The 21,757-nt window shown below is 38.1% G+C and overlaps 1 protein-coding gene and 1 long non-coding RNA gene across 3 annotated transcripts; one reads left to right on the top strand and one right to left on the bottom strand.

Annotated features, from left to right (window-relative positions):
- Nucleotides 1-10,231: 10,231 nt before the first annotated feature.
- LOC110892588 (probable receptor-like protein kinase At2g39360) lies at nt 10,232-12,320 on the top strand. The gene is made up of 2 exons (XM_022139745.1): nt 10,232-11,137; nt 11,418-12,320. The coding sequence occupies exons 1-2, from the start codon at nt 10,232-10,234 to the stop codon at nt 12,318-12,320; spliced, it is 1,809 nt and encodes a 602-aa protein (XP_021995437.1).
- Nucleotides 12,321-17,357: 5,037 nt separating this feature from the next.
- Nucleotides 17,358-20,722, bottom strand: LOC110894360. 2 transcript variants are annotated; one of them, XR_004874539.1, is made up of 7 exons: nt 20,456-20,722; nt 20,087-20,392; nt 19,247-19,338; nt 18,856-19,012; nt 18,664-18,762; nt 17,849-17,916; nt 17,358-17,748 (listed from the first exon to the last, which is right to left on the bottom strand). It is a non-coding gene; the product is annotated as an uncharacterized LOC110894360 (long non-coding RNA). The 2 variants fall into 2 exon arrangements; XR_002566259.2 differs by having other exon boundaries at nt 18,885-19,012; nt 20,456-20,718.
- Nucleotides 20,723-21,757: the final 1,035 nt, after the last annotated feature.

The following is a 21,757-nucleotide window of genomic DNA, read 5'->3' as shown; positions in this document are numbered from 1 at the left end:
TATCGAGGGAGTATTCGAGAGAACCCATTGTGATGAGAATGACTACGTAGCTTATGGTACGGGTCAGTTAAGAGGTCAAGCGAAGGACTGGTGGGATAATAAAAAGAAGGAGATTGGAAACGAAGCGGCCAAGGCCATGACGTGGGAAGAGTTTAAGACGCCGTTTCTTAAACATCATAGCCCCAAAGCAGTTATAAACAAGATCAAGGAAGAGTTCATGCAACTCAGACACAAGGGTGAATCCATAGACAAGATCACGGGGATGTTTATGGACAAAATGAAGTTCTGTGACGGTCTGATAACGAACGAAGAGCAAAAAGTTTATTACTACCATAACATGCTAAGCGCAGAATATAGGGAGTTCATAACCCCTTCGAAGTATGAGACCCTTACCGAGATTGTCAATGCCGCTCGGGAAGGGGAGATTGAGTTGAAAAAGAGTATAGAGCGGGGTGAACGAAGGGCACAGGATATAAATCCAAGCCCTACCAAGAAAGCAAGAACGAATGAAACGTCGAAGAAATCAGATGCAAAGGGCGGTACACCAAGTTGCAAAATCTGCGGCAAGAATCATAAGGGTGAATGTCGCTTCAAAGATAAGCCTTGTCCTATATGTCGAAAAACGGGACATATGGCTATATCATGCCCGGAAAAAGTGACCGTTTGTTACAACTGTTACCGAACGGGTCACAAAAGATCGGAGTGCCCAGAATTGGCAGGAAAGAAAGAAGGGCAAGACCCAAAAGGTGAAGCCACAAGAGCCAAAGCAAGATCTTTTCAATTGACCGCTGCTGAAGCAAAGGTCGAACCTGACGTGGTCTCAGGTACATTCACTATAAATTCAATTCCCGCACGTGTGTTATTTGATACTGGTGCGAATAAATCCTTTGTTTCATATGGGTTTATTCGACACCCTTCATTTGTTCTAACAAAATTACCTATGCCTTTAGAGGTAGAGATAGGTAATAATAAAAGCTTTATTGTCTGTGATGTATGTGAAAACTGCACGATGAATATTGATGACGAGGAATACACAATAGACTTGATCCCGATGTCGATGGGAGAATTTCAAGTGGTAGTGGGAATGGATTGGCTATCCCGTTACCACGCAAAGGTGGTTTGTTTCCGAAAGGAAATAAAGCTAACGTCTCCTAGCGGAAAGCAAGTTACGATATATGGAGAAAAAGGAGGTAACCCAGCGATATGCACAATGCTAGAAGCTCATAAACTCATGAAACATGGATGCAAGGCCTTTATGGTATATGCAAGCGAAACGGAAAAAGAACTCCTCAAAATTGCGGATGTACCAGTCGTGCGAGATTATGAAGACGTGTTCCCGGAAGAATTACCGGGGATACCGCCGGAACGGGAGGTAGAGTTCGGAATCGAATTGATTCCGGGCGCAAAACCCGTGGCCAAGGCGCCATACCGGCTTGCACCGTCGGAGTTACAAGAATTGATGTCTCAAATTCAGGAATTTCTTGACAAGGGGTTTATCCGACCGAGTGTGTCTCCGTGGGGCGCACCAGTCTTATTCGTGAAGAAGAAGGACGGCAGTATGCGTATGTGTATCGATTACCGAGAGTTAAACAAACTCACGGTGAAGAATCGATACCCGCTCCCAAGAATTGATGATTTATTTGACCAACTACAAGGAGCAAGTTGGTTTTCCAAAATTGATCTCCGATCCGGTTATCACCAATTGAAAGTCAAGGAGGAGGACGTACCCAAGACGGCTTTCCGTACGAGGTACGGGCATTATGAATTCCTCGTAATGCCTTTCGGATTGACCAATGCGCCCGCGGCTTTCATGGACCTCATGAACCGGGTTTGCAAACCCATGCTAGATAAGTCGGTAATTGTATTTATCGACGACATTTTGGTATATTCAAGGAGTGAAGCCGAGCACGTGTGTCATTTGCGGGAAATATTAGACACACTCAGACGAGAGAAGCTGTATGCAAAATTCACGAAGTGTGCTTTCTGGTTACGGGAAGTACAGTTTCTTGGGCATCTCATTAGTGCGGATGGAGTACTAGTTGATCCGTCAAAGATAGAAGCTGTGTCGAAATGGAGCCCTCCAAGAAATCCCTCGGAAATCCGAAGCTTTTTAGGGCTTGCAGGATACTATCGGAGATTCATACAGGATTTCTCCAAAATTGCCTTACCATTGACCAAATTAACTCGTAAGGAGGAAAAGTTCGTGTGGGGCATTAAGCAAGAGGAAGCTTTCCAAACACTCAAGGAAAAGTTGACCCACGCTCCGGTGCTGACTTTACCGGAAGGGACTGAAGACATGGAGGTTTACTCGGACGCTTCTCAATTGGGGCTCGGGTGTGTATTAATGCAACGAGGCAAGGTCATCGTCTATGCCTCGAGGCAATTGAAGATACATGAAAATAAATATCCGGTTCACGACTTAGAATTAGCGGCGGTGGTGTTTGCCTTAAAGATATGGAGACATTACTTGTACGGAGTAAAGTTTACCATCTTTACCGACCATAAAAGTTTGAAATATTTCTTCGACCAGAAGGAATTAAACATGCGGCAAAGACGGTGGTTGGAAACCGTCAAAGACTTCGATTGCGAAATACATTACCACCCCGGTAAGGCCAATGTAGTGGCCGATGCGCTGAGCCGCAAAACAGATTATACCCCGATACGGGTACGATCAATGCAACTGGTTGTGACTTCAAGTTTACTAGAACGAATTCGAGAAGAACAAGATGAAGCTGTAAAGGCGGAAAACTGGAAAAAGGAAAGAATTATTGGTCAAGTTAAAGACCTTGAAGTGGGCAATCACGGCCTAAAGACTCGTTTTAATAGAATCTGGGTTCCTAACACATGTGGGGTTAAGAAGCTTCTACTTGATGAAGCTCATAAATCCCGTTATTCCATTCACCCGGGAGCGACCAAAATGTATCATGACTTGAAGCAAAACTATTGGTGGCCCGGAATGAAGCGGGACACTGTGAAATACGTGGAAAAGTGTTTGACATGCCTACAAGTCAAGGCGGAACACCAAAAGCCGTATGGTAAACATCAACCGTTAGAAATCCCGGTTTGGAAATGGGAGCAAATCACGATGGACCTATTGACCAAACTACCTAAAACAAGTCGTGGTTTTGATGCTATTTGGGTAGTCGTGGATAGGTTAACTAAAAGCGCCCACTTTATTCCGATTCGTGAAACTTATACATCTGAGAAAATGTCGGAGATATACACCAATGAAATCATAGCAAGGCATGGGGTACCGATATCCATTGTGTCAGACAGAGATACTCGGTTTACTTCGAAATTCTGGCGTGAATTCCAAGAACAGATGGGAACTAAATTGTTCCTTAGCACTGCTTATCATCCACAAATGGATGGACAGAGCGAAAGAACAATACAAACATTGGGTGATATGCTGCGGGCTTGCATTATTGATTTTGGGGGTAGTTGGGATGTCCATTTACCCTTGGTCGAATTCGCATATAACAATAGCTATCACGCGAGCATTAAAATGGCCCCGTACGAGCTATTATATGGCAGAAAGTGTCGGACTCCGGTATGTTGGGGAGAAGTGGGTCCGCGAGGGCTAGCACCAACTGATATAATCCGAGCCACAAATGCGAAAATCGACATAGTTCGGGCACACTTGAAAGCGGCTCAAGACCGGCAAAAGGCATACGCAGATAAAAGAAATAGGCCAATTGAGTTTCAGGTTGGCGATATGGTCATGCTAAAGGTTTCCCCATGGAAGGGTATTATTAGATTCAGAAAAAGGGGAAAGTTAAGCCCGAGATTCATTGGGCCATTTAGAATCATTGAACGGGTTGGTAAGGTAGCTTATCGACTTGAATTACCCGAAGAGTTGAGTGGAATTCATAGCACATTCCACGTATCACATCTTCGAAAATGTTTGGCCGACGAAACTGCTCATATCCACTACGACGATATCGAAGTGGATAACAGCCTCAACTATGCAGTAAAACCAATTGCGATTTTAGATCGTAATGAGAAAAGTTTGAGGAACAAAATGATAACCCAAGTCAAGGTCAAATGGGAGCACAGAAAAGGGTCAGACACTACTTGGGAATCCGAAGAGGAAATGCGACGTCTACACCCGACATTATTTGGTACGTAATTCGGTTTCGGGGACGAAACCCTTTTTAAGGGGGGGTGGACTTGTAACACCCCGAAAATATAAATCTTTATATAAGAATTTAAGGATTTCATAAACAAGAAATAATCATGTAGAAACTTTAACCTAGTTAAAGTTTACAAGTCTTGAAAATAACCTACACTTGGTTAAAACTCTAGTATTTAAAAAGAAATGGTAGTTAAGGGACTAATCTTGCCAAAAATCAAAAGTTTAATTTTAATAGTGACAAAACTAAACCAAACACACCAAATTGGTGTGTCTGGTCGACATAAGCAAGAAAGGGGCGACCCCCATTGTTCCAAAACCCTAAAGTCACAATTTCTTGCAATTGGAGGTTCAAATCCTAACCAAAACGAAATCCGAGCTTAGAATTGTGTTCCTCATCGCAAGAGGATTAAGAGGTATGTAAAATTTTATGAGAATTCACTACTTGAAATCCTCATGAATCTAAGCAAATCTGAAATTTTGTTGATGCATGACAGTAATTAGTTAGATTAAAGATGATATAGTGTCTAGGATTAAAACCTAGACAACTATATATGAAATCATGCCCTAATTCAGGAAAATTCCATGAATCCATGGATGTTAAGTTATGGGTTTTATATGTTGATGATGAACATTAGGATTTTGAGTGTAATCCTAGTATAAATTTCATTATAGGAAGTAACTCCTGTGATATTGATACTAAATGTATGCAAAAATTGCTATTATAGTGAAATTTGATGTCGAATTATAAAGTCATGAACTTGTTTATGAAGATGGGAAAATCTGACCCGCTAGGTGTTTGAAGAAATGCCTAAGTGGGGATTTAAATGTGAAATTTGGATAAAAACGCAGATTTGATAATGGTCCATAATTATGTGATTGTGGTCATAAAAAGGAGTTCTAAACATGTTATAAAAACTGAATTTTCTAGGCAAAGAGTCCGGTTCATCTAGCGGACAAGCCGGAGGGAGTTCACGAGGAAAAGACACGCTCTAAAAGGTATGAAATTTTATCGTTTCATCACATTATACATATTATTAGCCTTATGCGTTGCTTAAAAGGAAAGAAAGCATGAGTACCAAGAATTTCCATTATGTCATGAATTTGGCTATTGCCTTAAACAAGTTATAAACATGAAATTGAGTATCCGTAAGGTGTTTAATTTCAGCACCTAAACGGGTCAAACAAGTTCTGGAAATAAACACGAAGCATGACTTTATTATATTGTGCGAATATTACATGAGGTGTAGGCCGTGTAGCGAACACCATAGACAAACTTAAAAGCCTTCTCCTTAATATAGGAGTTAAGGTTTGAATTAGATGCATGATAATAGAATAAACAATTAACTAGAAGTCTTGTAATTTAGCGTGTAAGATGGTTCCCGTAAACAAGCTCGATCAAGAAATAGTTGAGTAATGTTACAGACAAAACACAAGTATGAAGTAATAGCCCAGCCGTATAGCGAATTACGCGAAATTATGTTGTTTCGACTCATAATGAATCAGCAAGAAAAACTGCGTTTTAAACAAGGGAGTTATGTGCAGGGTCTACCGTAAATTACGGTAGCACCGTAATTTACGGTGACCTGCAATTCCTTTACGGTGGATTCCTACTGAGTTACGGTAGGTTCCAAATGTCCAGAAGCCACCGTAATTTACGGTGACACCGTAAATTACGGTGGAGCCCTGTTTGATAAAATTTGTTTTGATCATTTACTCGAACCAGTGTTCGGACCTGGTTCGAATATGTAAATTTCCAAGAATGATAGCACTAATGCTTGTTTAAAATGCTAGTTCTTAGGTACCCAAGTAAAGGATGAAGATCAAGCAAGCGAGTCGAACCGAACACACACATTTTTAGAACGCTTCCGCATCCAAACTTTTGTTTTAAAAACTATGTAATCTAAGGGTAGTTACCGTCTTGAAGGTGGTTTGTAACAGCAATACATGTATGTTGTGTAAATTTTGGGTTTAAACGATGAAAGTTTTTGTTAATTCATCATTATGGCGTTAAATGCATGGCTTTTAGGTTGTCAAATCTGGTAATATAATCTAGGTCTTACATCTTACCTTTACAAAAAGATCAATTCAAGATAAGAAATGTTTGAGATTTTATTTTCTCATCAAAATATGGGTTAAAGATTCGAATAATATGAGTGAAGCTTAAACTTATTCACCAGTTTGAGTTCGTACATAGTTGTTATTCATCACATGGTTTTTTTATTTTTTATTTTGGGGTTTTTAACGTTTCTTAAAAATCTTATACGGTTACGGATCCGTCGCAACGTACGTGTCTCTAAAACTAGTTACTAATCAGTATGTAATTCATTTGCATGGTTGTTTATGTTAAAAATCTTATTTTTTGATAAAAATGGCATTTTAGTCAACATTAAGCATAAGAACAGAATCAAGTAAATAAACTCAGATTACTAAGGGAATGAAGAAACAGTGATCTAATTAAGGTATTAATTAGGTGGATTTATGTTCCTATCATAGTGGTTAATCTTCTTTTAGGTATTTGAGCTCCGACTGGTTAATCAACCTGCAAAACAGAACACCGTTACTCGTTAAGAGGGGAATGTGGGGGTTTCCCTCTTAACCGGGCTCCGGCGTGAGAATAAGCGATTGCTTTGAGAGTAATTAAGCAGTTAAGAGTAAGAGCCGAGAGAATAGAATGAATAACCTGAGGAATGAAGGTCCCTATTTATAGCCGGAGAGGTGTAAGAGGTTGTGGGCTGATGGGCCTTGGGCCAGAAACGGACAACAACGAATATGCTCTTTGCCTTGCTGGCCTCGACTGCTTAGTGGCTTCTAGATGCTCGTCGGTGCTGGCGCACCTTGATTGGAGCCACGTGTCATTGTTGTCGGCCTTGTTGTCCCTTCTGTCATCAGCAGACAAGTGGAGATCGTGGGACAGTTGTCCCCGTCTCTTGATTGGTGCCATGTAGGCGTCCTTGTGTACTTATCGTCAGAAGATCGTGGCGCACGATTGAACAGAGCCTGCTGGACGCTCATTGGTTCTTTTTACTGCCACTTGTACCTTGTGTACCTCTGTAGGTAACAGCGCGTCTTCCTATGGAGAGGATTTTGTTTGATGGCAACTAACCCGCGCGGGGCTAGTGTGCTCACTTATGCCGTTGTTTTTATGCTAAGTGTTGCTATCTGAGTTTATTATGTGCTCTTCCTCGCGCGGGGATAAGTCACAATGTGATGTGAGCCGCGCGAGGTTGTTATTATCAAGTTGTTATGCTAAGGAGTATGGTCTCACGTGCAACCTGTTATGAGGTTTGCGCGACTTTTTGGGACCATACCCCTTCAGGGACCATTTAATTTAACCTCAGAGGGTTATACTACTACATAATATGGTCACAAAGGAACCTTAATACATAAAGAAAATAAGTTAATTCGGGTCAGAACTGAAAGTCAAAGAAAAAGTCAAGCTTTTGCGACTATCGGTTGCGAACCGAGCCAAGACTTAGAATTATCGGGTTTAACATGTTTAGACATGTTCTAATAATGTTTACCAAGTTATTAAAGTGATAAAACATATTTTATAACTTCTACATTATCATATATGAATTTATTTAAAAACTGACCCGTTTGACTTTTTATGTTAATTACTTTGACCCGACAATTAACTAAGTAAACGTGGTAATTAGGAGGTGCCCTTTTGAGGGATTAACACCTATCTAATTACGATTACGTAGCCATATTCGCCTCGAACAATGGCTGGATCGTTAAGGTTTAAACTAAAAGTCAAAGTCGTTTTGCGGCAACTTTGACTTTCAGCTTTAAAAAGCCTAAAATCTTAAAAACAGAGGCTAAGAACACTTACACAAGGTCCAAGCTCGAAACTTGTACTGATGGGAGTCTCCTTTATGACTAGGAAGCTCCAGAGAAGAAGTATAGAAGAAAGCTTTGAAGGTGCAAGTGAAAATGGGGACTTATGAGCTCTATTTATAGTGCAAGAGGGTTGTTTGAGATCAATCCAGGTGTTCTCTGTTGTTTTTAGATGCTTCCAAGTGTCCCTAAACGGGTATAAAGCATGCATGCAGCCCATGGTATCGTTTGGAGTGGTTTTGGCAGCCTTGTGTGGCTGCCACGCATTTTCTACGCACAGAGACACCCAGGCGACACGCGCAAGGGTCCCCTGTCACCTTGCGCGACACGCGGGAGCGACCAAACAGAAAACAAATTTGAAAAATGTCACTTTCAGCCCCTGGACTTATATATTTTCTTTATATCTTTTATTTTTTCACTTGTAACCCCTCAAAGCTAATATTAGGTGTATCAAAGTGTATAACCAAGCATTTGAAGTACCCGGTTCGTTAAAGCGTTATATAGAGGCGTAGTTTTACAAGTTGACGCTTTTAACCCTTCTTGTTACAAACTTGCACGTTAAAGGCTTAAGACACGTGTCTTCACACAATTGGACATGATTTTTATGAGGTGTTACAGTAATCAAGAGATTCGCCTTGTTCTTCACAGAGGATAAAACCGCACGATATATACTCGGAGGAGCCCAATTGATCTTTTCTTAAACAAGGAAAACACCAATTAAATTGTTGGATTGAACGACTCCCATAAATCAAGACGGAGATGAAGAAGCAAAATATCCTTTTACCAAGCGTATGAGTCTAAGGATTAGGATCAAATACAAAGGGTCCTAAAAATAAGAAGTGTACAAAAGCTACTAAAAATAAACTATACACAAAAAAAAAAAAAAAAAAAAAAAAAAAAAAAACTAAACACCCACCACCAACAACCCCATTAAGTTTTTTTTTTTTTTTTTTGCCGGGGGGGGGGGGGGGGGGGTGGGTTAGGTTTTTGGGTGGGGGTGGGTGGTGTTTAGGTTTTAGGTGGTGGTGTAGTGGGTTTAGGTTTTAGGTTATTGGACACTTGTCACTCTATAAAAGCTTCTTACAATTAAAATCATTTATAGAATAACTTAACCCATGAGTGTAAATGACAATTTAAGATCTCCAAACCCATTAAGCCAAATAGGAAACCAGAACTTAGACCAATCCCATATGCAAAAGAAATAAACAACATATTAGTAAAAGAAAATATAAATGTTTGATTATAGAAGTGAAATATATTTTTAACAAAAGTCCGAGCAACATCTCTACAAACGATGTTATCAAAAACTCGTCATGAACATGAACATTTAGCATCACCACATTTAGCATACATGTCTGCAAGACTAGTCAAAACAAAACTATCAGGGCTCCTTGCTTTCACAAAATGACAATGCACCTTCCATCCTTCACTGATATTTCGCAGCTATGTACACGACTTAACAACAAGTTCAATCACAAATGTTACACATAACACATAACAAAAACCTAAAACTACCGAATACATAATGGCGTCAAATCGATGAAACTAACATCTAACATCAAACAACAAGTTCAACTGTAAATTAAAACCCTAAATAAAATAGGAAACGTACCGTTTGACGTCCTCACTTTCCCGGAATCGTTTCGATGCCGTCCTCATTTTCCCGGAAACGTTTGGGGGACGTCCCCATGGCGTTTCCGTCCCCAAATCGTCCCCGGGATGGGTACTCAATGATCCAAGCCTTCCCCTTGCTTCATAGATGTGGCGTATTTGGAGGCCAAGAAATGAAAGAACTATTCAAAAAATAGAGGCCTGCTTGCAAGAGATTATTGAAGATGTTAAGGTGTCGGTTTCATTTGGATTAGGAATCGGGCCAAGCTAGGTAGTTTAGATTGATCTGTGACGTAGCTTTAATGTATAACGTGGTGTTTGTCTTTGTATTCATTCGGTGTTACCGGCTTCTAGCTCCTTGCCAGTTTTGTTTTTTCTTAATGAATTTTCCCCCACCCCAAAAACTAGGCCAAGAGCATTGGAATTAACAAAGAAAACAAAGATTTTTTAGAATTAAGTAACCAAAACGTGTATTCCTTCTAAAGGTAGACATTTCCAAGAAATTTCATCTCTTTGGCCTCAATCCCTAACCCCCTAAATAAAACGAGTGATGTCTCTACTGGATTTAAAACCATATCAGCTCCTAGTAAACTTAACTTTCTATTGCTATTTCTGTTCCAGATTTACATCATATTTATATCAAAGATCATGTCTTCCATTGAAGAATTAAAGCACTTGCAGATTCCTCTCCAAGACATATCATTGGCAACTAACGGATTTTCTGACCAGAATATCATTGCAAAGGGTGGATTTGGGAAGGTCTATGAAGGTGTATCTGAAAAGCACGGCCACATCGCTGTAAAGCGGCTGGAACATAGACAAGGAGGACAAGGAGATCACGAATTCAAAACAGAGATTGCATTGCTTTCAGAATATGAACACAAAAACATTGTATCTCTTCTTGGATTTTGTGATGAAGATGGCGAGAAGATTCTTGTTTACAAGTATGAAAGCAAGGGGAGTCTTGACAAGCACTTAAACAATAAAGATCTAACCTGGATCCAACGAATTCAGATATGCCTAGATGCTGCCCATGGGTTGAAGTACCTTCATGATGATGGTGGACCTCATCATGGAATTATCCACCGGGATGTCAAAAGCTCAAACATCCTTTTGGATGAGAACTCAAACGCTAAAATTTCTGATTTTGGGTTGTCAAGAGTAGGCCCTGCCAACACGCAATCTAGCTTTCTAATCTCCAATGCTTGTGGCACACCTGGATATATTGATCCAGACTACTTGATTACTGGTTATCTCACAGAAAAATCTGACGTTTACTCTTTTGGGGTTGTGTTGCTTGAAGTTCTGTGTGGAAGGCATGCACTTGTTAAATCGTACAAGGATGAGCGTCAATTTCTAACTGTTTTGATCCAAAAACATTACACAAAGGGTACGTTAGATAAGATCATTCCTTCCTATTTACACGAACAGATAAACCCAGATTCGTTACATACGTTTGCAAATATTGCTTATCAATGTTTGAAGAACAGGACAGAACGTCCAACAATGCAGCAGGTCATTGAACAATTAGAAAAAGCTCTTCACAGTCAACTGGTAAGTTGTCACAGTTTGCATGAGGGTTTATAAATTTTATTGGTTTTGGCATTAAAGCCCTTTATTAATCACCCTTTTCTTCAGTTACTAATGCTAGTCAAAAGCACACAAGTTAGGAGAACCGTTTTGTATTTTTTCCAGCGGGTGTGTCTAAACATACCCCTTAGTGAACTGTGGAACCATAGATATAACGGTCACTTGTAAATCATTGGATCACCGACGAGTCGCTGATGGATCAAACTTATTTTTTGATTGAGTATCGTATCTTTTTTGTTTTCAGACTCCCATTATGTCTCATTCCATTAATGAAGTGAAGCACTTGCAAATTCCTCTCCAAGATATTATATTGGCATGTAATAAATTCTCATACCAGAATTACATTCGAAGGGATGGATCTGCCTGGGTCTATGAAGGGATATCTGAAAAACACGGTCCCATCTACATAATGCGGTTGGATCCTGGGCATGGGCTAGGATACTACGAATTTAAGAAAGAGATTTCTCTGCTTTCAGAATTTAAATGTAAAAACGTCATCACGTTAGTTGGATTCTGCAATGAAGATGGCGAGAAGATACTTATTTTTAAGTATGAACGCAACGGGAGCCTCGATCAACATGTGAACAACAGATTTTTAAGCTGGTCCCAACGAATTCAGATTTGCAGAGATGCTGCCTCTGCTATGCTATACCTTCAAGATGATGCTAGACGTCAAGGAAGAATTCTCTACCATGATATTAAAAGCTCGCACATCCTTTTAGATGAGGCTTGGAGACCTAAAATTACCAATATCGGGTTGTCGGGAATATACCCTTCGATCAAGGATATTTTTGGCTTAACTGGATATTCTCCTGAAGACTATTTATCATCCCAACAAAAATCTGACATTTACTCTTTCGGGGTCATATTGCTTGAGGTTCTGTGTGGAAGGCGTGCACATGTTACGTCAGATAAAGACAATCCTCAAAGTTTAGCTATTTTGTACAGAGAACATTACGAAAAGCAAACATTAGATAGCATCATCCCTTCTTATTTACGTAAACAAATAAACACAGATTCGTTAGTTACATTTTCAAACATTGCCTATCAATGTTTGAAAAACGTAGACGAACGTCCAACAATGAAGCAGGTCATGGAACAATTACAAAAAGCTCTTGATCAACAACTCCTAAGCTGTAGCAATTAGAAGTTTGCATCAGCTTTTACATATTTTATTGATTTTAGTGTTAAGGATTTATTATCACCTTTTCTTTCAATTATTATTGCGTACCAGACAACAGTTATGTTTAATGTACTTTTAAGGGTGATGAAGTTAAATTTTGATGCAGGATCGTAGCAGAGAATTGGATTTAAAAGCTACTCCAACATCCGTATTCCTAAGAGATGGGCGATAAGTTGATCAACTTGTGGGAGCCAACAAGCCCAAACTATAGAAAAAGATTCGCAAGCACCCGGTGATCAAAAGCCCGAACCCGTCTGAACATATTGCCAGGTGATCGATGAACATAGTAGGCTCACAAGCCCACAATGACCGATGAACATCATTTTACACCAAAAAGACATCAAGGTTGGATGACTATCTTGGCTATACTAGAAAATGTCCAGGTTGATGAAATCCAGAAAAGTTAATAACTGAAGATGATTGATGTAATACCTCACCATCCATACGGGTCGTACAGATATTATACGAGCTGTATGACTAACCCTAGAGTACACCACCTTAACGCGTATTGTATGAATAAAGTCATATGGGTTGTATGATTGCCAATGTGACAGAAACCTGATCGGGTTGACACTCCTCCAAGACACGTCCGTTTTGTAGCTTCAACATCTGAAACTACAAATTCCCATGTCCTTATGGTCTAGTCGCATTGGTGATTGTCCCCCACAATTGTGGTGTGGGTTCGAATCCTACAACTGCAGATTGATTAGGTGGCATTTAGGAGTAACAAAAACGCTATTAGAAAAAATAAAAAAAAATCTAAAATGACAAATTCACTATATATACAGCTTCATCCCTGTGTAGATGGACACCTCTCTCTCTCAAAAAACCCAACAACTCAAACGTGAATGGTGAATGTGTGTTTGGAAACCATTTGAGGTATTCATCACATCACAGAAGATTTGAACTTGATTATGGGGATAGAATTGGAGACATGGAAGTATTGAAGATTGTCAACAAAATTATCTTCAACCTTGGAATTCACTATCAATAATTGGTAAGAAACCATGTTTATAACTTAAATGCTCAAATACTTACATGATTTCTAAGTAAAATAGGGCTTGATTGGAAGTACTTATGAGTATTTTAGGTTGAAATAAGAAGCTAAAACATTGTGATTCTCGGTAGAGGCTATCAGCATTGTGGGTTATCATCTTCAACCATTCTTCCTAGTTGGTAAGCCCTTATGATTCAAGAATGTAGAATTTGATAAGAGAAGCTTTGGATCATTAAGGTAGCGTTTGGTATACGTGAATGGAAGGTGGAATGGAATGGACCATGTGAGGGGACGAAAAAAAAAGATGTTTGTGTTGTCCCAGCCACTTGATCATCATCATCATTCTGATGAAGCATCAACTTGTTGACAGCGGACTCTTTTGACATGTTTGATTAATGGATGATACGAGTGAATGTAGGACAAAACAAGAACAAAGTGTAATTGAAATGTCTTGGTGCCGAGAATTGTAACCGGACCAATCATATATATATATATGTGAACATGGCGGTTGGGTTTGGCGGGAAAACTGTCACCGGGCAGTTTTTTGAATTACCCGCTTATCACCCACATTCACACTTATCAAATATATCGAGTTCTAAGTTATATAAGTAGTTACAGTTACATATCACGAATATAATTAAGTTTAATTATCCCTTCTAATACTTCCCCCTAAACTTAATTACGTTTGGCAGCGAACTTGAGGACACTTTCGTTGGCTTCTTCGACAGCTTTCCGTGCTTGATTGAAATTGAACTTCCTTCTTTTCTTTTGTATGTTCCATGCACCCTCCCAACTGTTGCCTGCGAAAAGCGCATAGTGATCCATTGCAGTCACCTCCTTGATTTCTTCCGCACTTGTACTCCTTCCATGGCTGCATTCCGGTGCATCTTCTTTCTCCTTCATTCTTTCTAAGTTGTCTGCTTTCGCTTGCACACCTTTAAACCTTTAAACCTGTAATAGTATACTAAAACATCCAAGTACATGGCATAAACTATCCGCATGTACTCTCCATCCTTGTATTCATAACCCAAATCTTTGGCAATTATCGGCCAGAGATTGTCTTCGGTTACGTTGCTGTATCCGCCATCTCTTTCTACAATCATGTAAAGACTTAACAAGTCTATCTTCCTGTTTTCTGTCATCACCGGCGGCATTGGTCTTGTGGTTATTCCCAAGAAAACTGTGATGAACCACGACACCATCTCTTCGAACTTCTTTTCTAATTCATGTTTGTAGTGAAATACAAACTTCCCATCTTCTAACATATTTAACAGATTCTTGCCAGTCATTGAAATCCTTGAAATCCAAGGCCCTTATAACCATCACACTCCAGTCCGTTTCACAAGAAGAGACATGTAGATCTTCGAAATAAGAATTCAGATATTCTTCCTTATATTTTTCATTTACATCATTCAAACTTATCACCTTTTGTTTTTCCTTCAGACCCAATTCATCTTCCTTTGACAACCCCGTAATTTCATTTACCGTATTAATTATCGGAGAGGAGAACATGGGGAAGATCTTGCAAGTATCTCCGGCCTTTTTGACCGTGAATCCTTGCAAGGTCAACTGATTCATACTAAGAACATCCCTGTCTAGTTCTGGTGTGTATAAAACGCTTTGAATCAACAATCTTTCATTATTAGACTTAACTTCTACAACCCCTATGCCCCGCATAAACAAGAAATCATTTTCCCCTGAACTTGTTTCAACCCCCACTAAATGTTTTATTCGTTTAAAAACATTTATGTTACCGGCATAGTGTTGTGAAAAAGAATTGCTGACATACCATATATCTCCCCACATTCCGCCTTCGGTTCATGTCACTATCAATTCATTCCGATCTTCTGCAGACGTTCTTTGGTTTCGAATTCCTGCATTTACTGCTTGATTTATCAGTTGTGTGCTTTCATCGTTTTCTTTCGATTTACATTCGTAAATGTAATGTCCTGGACGATGACAGTAGAAACATAATCTTGTTCTTTGGTTTCTTTTCTGCAACTTGATTTGTTCTTCATGACAGTGTTGACATGGAAGGGTTGTTGATGTGGCTCTGATACCACATGTTGTCCCAGCCACTTGATCATCATCATCATTCTGATGAAGCATCAACTTGTTGACAGCGGACTCTTTTGACATGTTTGATTAATGGATGATACGAGTGAATGTAGGACAAAACAAAAACAAAGTGTAATTGAAATGTCTTGGTGCCGAGAATTGTAACCGGACCAATCATATATATATGTGTGAACATGGTGGTTGGGTTTGGCGGGAAAACTGTCACCGGGCAGTTTTTTGAATTACCCACTTATCACCCACATTCACACTTATCAAATATATCGAGTTCTAAGTTATATAAGTAGTTACAGTTACATATCACGAATATAATTAAGTTTAATTATCCCTTCTAATAGTTTGGTTGGTCGATGGAATGGAATCACCTATTACACAACAATTCCCATTTCTTTTAAACACCCCAAATTCATTCCATTCCCTCGCCTCCCTTGATTTTTATTTTTTTGTCACATGCTTGTATGACTTTGTACTATAAATAGTATGTAGAAATCGATTTGTTAAGCTTACAACATGGGTTTAAAGTTTAAATAACTTCGGATTATCGAAGGGTGGTTTATAACCAACGGATATTCAAACGATCCTTAAAAACTAATTAATATGTATTATTTATGATAAAAGATTTAACCTGATAACGAATAGAGCTTGATAACGTGAGCAACACTAAAGAAACTTAAAGGCGTCCATCAAGGTGAGATTATGTTAACATTGCCAAAACGAGGTACATGTTATTCAAAATATTTTGATGGATTTGAAGAACTGATGGTACAAAACTGCCAGAAAATGAATGGAAGAAATCATCACCTGACAGTGGAAACAATGATGATCAATTGTAACTGAGAGTGCAACTGACTAACCAAAAAAATGATATCGGTAGAGTGTGATTTGTTAAACCTGAGGTCGTTTACACAGGTGAATCAAGAATACACAACTCAAACTAAAAACTCTTGCTCTCAAACTTTTGAGCGACTCTTTTTGCCTTGTATCCAACTTACGGAAATAAGGAACAATATCAATACTTTTTATTATGATTCAGGAACTAAACTTCCATACATACTTCAAAATAAAATACATAGCCATATTTATATCAACTCAGCAAATGTAATGATCTATCACCCAAGCATCCATACGAGTGACTTACCACTGATTTAGGCAAAAAGTCATTGTTCATATTTATGGGCCCATGATGGTTTATGAACAATGATGCAAAACAGAAGAATTAAATTAAATAAAACTACCAGTAAGTCTGTAACAACTTCAAATACTTGCAAAATATTTGGAGCAAGAACATAATTAGAGTCGGAAACCTGACTAGATCTAGTAGAGAGGCCGGGTTACTAGTATCATGCGCTTGGCTATTGTTTTTCACCGAACAGACATATGAGAAGGACAACGGTTTGGTGACGTTAAGAGGGTAACCGAGGAGAATAACATAGGCATTCGGCCTTATCCATTGAAGATGTTACAACATTGAGATGACAACTCCCTGGAGAGATCATTTAGTGGGGCGGATATGTAAGAGGGCAAGACAAGAAGGAGATGACCGAGTCCGCGCAACCTCCATGCGCCTGAGGCGGTGCGCCAGAGGCTGCGCAGACTAGTTTTGAAATCTCCTACTCACCTTGCCTTCCGTACATATCCGCTCCACCAAATGATGTATCCAAGAAGCCACCATCGCAATGTTGAGGCATCTTCAAAAACTACTCGTTTTGATTGCAACTGATCAAATCCTTTCTTCCTTCTAAAGAACTACCTGCATTCATTCTTGGATCCTTCTTCCTATTTTTTTGCTTTGTTTGATTGTGAGTTGTAAAATTAAATAAAACAGTTTTTGTTACAAAAAGGAGGAGGATATATAGGTATCTTTTTGTTTTCCAACTTAATCAACTAGCTGAGAACCCGTCCGTAGGCCGGGTACCTTAACGGCATAATAACATAAATACCCATAGAATATAATAAAGAAAATGATAAACGTATTTATATTGTCACTAAACAAATAACCAAACATTAAAATGAACAAAACAAAAGAGCATACTTAATGGAACTAAATATTAGGTGAAGCAAAGAGTCTCGGTGTACATTGCTCCTTGTAACCCGTGAAACCAAAGTACAGGAGAGTAACAATCTTCTCCTTTCATTGTCGTGTCTATTTCATTAGCAATTCACCACAAGGAACCTGCCGGTACTTATAATATGTGTGATAGAGCATGATAAAATAATAGGCTGTATGGGAGGGATCCCATCCCGTTTTCTTGCCTCGATTAATCTCGTTATAACATCACGGAGCCCAAAATCATAAAAATGGTCGTAAAATATCACAGGCTGCAAATTAGTCATAAAAAAATAAAGTTCAAACACGGTGTTAAAAAAGTTTAAAAAATAAAAGAAGCCAGTCACTCTTATTACAAACACACAAACTTACCGTTCCTGGATGGGTTAAGATGTATGCATATCCTTGCATAAGCATATCTCGTGGGAACGGCCAATGACCTTGTAACAAAACAATATATATATATATAATACTCTTACATTTAAAGCTATCATATAATTAAAAGGTATGTATTTGTAAAAAGAAATACGCAAATTGGCATAAAAGGTGTTCCAAGTCAATAGAATGTCTACAAAAATTGGTTGTTATAGCATTACTCAACCACTGTAGAATAAATTTATTCAGAATTTTTTAAAAGCATAAAGAGGAACTTTATAGCCCAAACTAATAAAAACTAAAGAAGGGCTTTAACAACAGGCTTTTGGCTTTCCTACTGATCAAGCAGATTCGATGCATCAATGTGTAGCCATGTAAGTGAAAGCAAACAACAATTTACAGACTAACAATTCATTACTCTCTTCTAGATAGCCAAAATCAACATAGTTCAAATTAAAATCACATCTCAACCCCCCATATTGCCAGTTTGATCATCAATAACATGTCCCCTTTATAATCTGATCCATTAAAACATGGCAAAAACCCAAACCAAAACTAAAACGAAAAAAACCATACAGCTAACTAATGTAATGCAGCAAAAAAAAACGACTTCTCAAGTTCAGGCCACTTCTTTCATTTTAATAAGTATTACCAGCGCAATAACTCAACAAAAACAAATAACATACAGACATAGAAAAGCGTATACCAAACCAAGAAAGGAGGTGTCTACAATCTTTGGAAACACGCACATAAGCAGGACATGCTCAACAATGCGACATGTCATGCCATCTATATTTAGATAGAAAGGGTACCTTGGATGGGTTAGCAACAAAGATATGAGAAAGGAGGTGTCTACAATCTTTGGAAACACGCACATAATCAGGTATCGAGAACTGAACAGATAGGATTCTCTGTAAATACAATAAGAAGAACTTGATGTTATAATCATTGGTTTCATACTTTACCTAACTTAATGCTTTTAAAAGTTGAACTAAAATAAAGACCTTAAATTTGGAAAAGGAAAATATCTAACCGGGTGTAGTGGCCATTGAGCGACACTTAGTGGTGATGGTGAAAGCTTCCTGAAGGTGACAATCACGCCTCCTAGTGCCGACGGTTTAGGATTCAAAGAGCATCAGGCAGCGGTTTGAAAACGGTATGCTGACATTTGAAAAGCATATATCACCAACATCACATTAAACATAGAGAGGACTACCTAAAAACAGTTTTATAGAGTTTAAACAGTAAACTCTATAAAACATATCTTTCGCCTTTTCAAGCCAATGCCTTAATACAATTTAGGGTAGCCACTATTAGAATCGAAATTTGGAACCTACAGGTATAGAAATAAAATAGCAATACAATTTTGAATTAAACTAAAGGGTAAGAACGTACAACATCTCCCCATCAGAAAGTAGGTCACCTATGCTTATTTGCTCATCGAATCTTGTGCGCAACACTTCTCCAAGCCATATTCTTGCTTGAGACTATATCACATGAAAAGAAATAAAAATTAGATAACAACCTTAAAAAACGATATAAGTTAAATCATTCGAATTCTACAACTTTTATATTTATAAAATATGCATCGACAAAATAAAAATTAAATATATTACATTCCCACAAAGAATGTGGAAATATTATGTATCATTGATCAACTATTTATAGAATTATTAATGATGATATTTGCAAAGGAAACCTAATCTAATCAAGTAATCATAAGTTTATAACTCCTAGCTATGATAAATATAATATAATATCTTATCTACACAAATGCATATAAGTTTTAAACAACACCCCCCCCCCCCTCTAATGCATATCTTTTTGTTATAACTGATATGATATAGACATATAGAGTTCCCTATTAGTATGCACATGTTGGTAATAAAAAGAGGCGAAATCTGAATATTTTTACAGAAAATTGGGCAATCTGGTAGGCTCCACTGGTTTACAAGTCAAAACACGAACTAATAAATCAAACCCAAATTCACACACTACCAAGTAGAAGAAAACAATTAAAACCCCATTAAACCACACAACCATAACAACACAAATAAATGCAGTTGGTGTTACAAACACATCAAGATCTACATCAACTTTGCATCTGAAAAGTGAAAACCACTAGCTTTGACCTCCAAAGTCAACACCTAGTTAATTTCCCCCAAAAAACACAAACTCTTCACTCAGGACTTAACACAAACACTTGGTGTGCAACAAAGTAAACCCAAAAAATACCTGCAAAAACACATCATCAAGCTCACGGAAGCTAGGCGAAGAAGATGAATTATCAACAGCCATGGTGATACACCATCAATCGAGTGAATTTGCTCACAGATTGAAGTGGGTTTGAGAGAACCCATGTGGAAAATTGGTGAATTTGAGTGGATGAAGAGGTAGAATCATTGAATTTCAGGAGGAGCATGGGGAACCGTCGTCATGGAGAACTCCACTTCAGATTTCCTTCTTGCGCTCATCATTCTATATTTAACCTCTTCAAACCCTAAAATTAGGGGAGAGTGGGCAGTTGAATTGGTGGTTTACCTGCAAAATCGATTTGTGAGGATGCTTAAATCAGTATTTAACACAGAAATCAAACTATTGAACCTGTCGTAAATACTCCAAACACAACGTAGTGGGGTGATTCGTTCAATGGATTGAATCTGTTTATAGGGTGAAAAAATGCAGAGGAGAAAGCGAAGTCATTGGTGATGGTGGTAGAGGATTTATAATGGATAGCCTATGGTGGTTGGGGCGAAGAAAGCGGTAAACGTGGGTGCGATTGTGAGGCAAACGTGCGCGATTATGAAGGATCTTGTAAAACCATCGCCAACTACAGATTGAGAGGAGAGAGAGTGTGAAACTGCCATGAACTGCTGTTTCTAGAAGGTTTTTAGGTACTTTAAATGGCTAGGATTAAAAGTTGAAGACTTTATATGGTCAAGATCTTCTAAAAAGTTGGTTACCACTAACGGGAACAATATAATATATAATTTGCTGTTCAAAACTTAAATTTCGAATGAGAAAAATTAAAGAATCCAAAAGGCTATAAACTCTAATGTTACGGAATTACGGTTAAAACAGTCGATACTAAATATAAAATCTTTTCTACATTCAAGATTTTGAATTGTACAAAAGATTATCGGATTTCAAAGGAGGTTCAATCAATTTAAATATTTTATTAATTAGTCAAGATTTATTTAACATATGATAACCGTTTAAAAATGATTATATTGAACACGGAAAATCATATGAACTAGTTTTTGCCCCGTTCGCGTTGGAGGCACTAAGCCGAATATTTCTCTAGTGGTCCGCTAAGACCTTTATTATGTAACATTCGATATTGAAGGGTTAGATTACATTGTATTGAGTGCTATTATATGGGTGCCAGGAATACGAGTCATACATGCTCTAATAGACCGTATTAAGGCATGTATGGATTCCTATGATTTTTCTACGAAACTATTACATTCGTTATTTTCCTACGGATTTATGACGAATTGTTAAAAGGAAACGTATTTCGTAGGAATTGCGTCAGTATTTTCCTACACATTTCCTACGGATATATATAAATTTGTTTTAAAAATAACATATACGTGTATTACAAAAAAATTATCCATTCCGTGAGTAATCTGTCGGAATTTCCAACACACTTCCTACGGAATTGATTTAGAAATAACATATATTTTTATTAAATAATAAAACTTTATATTTTAATATCGTTAATTTTATTTATTATGAATATTTTTTATGATAAACTAGATTCCTACGCATTTCCTACTAATGATTAAAATGAAAACGAACTTCGTAGGAATTGCATCAGTATTTTCCTACACATTTCCTACAGATATATATAAATTTGTTTTAAAAATAACATATAGGTGTATCACAAAAAAATTATCCATTCTG

The sequence above is a fragment of the Helianthus annuus genome, chromosome 12 (genome assembly GCF_002127325.2).
Source record: "Helianthus annuus cultivar XRQ/B chromosome 12, HanXRQr2.0-SUNRISE, whole genome shotgun sequence".
NCBI classification, from domain to species: Eukaryota; Viridiplantae; Streptophyta; class Magnoliopsida; order Asterales; family Asteraceae; genus Helianthus; species Helianthus annuus.
Note: the sequence above shows the minus strand (reverse complement) of the source record. Positions and strands in the feature narration are given on the sequence as shown.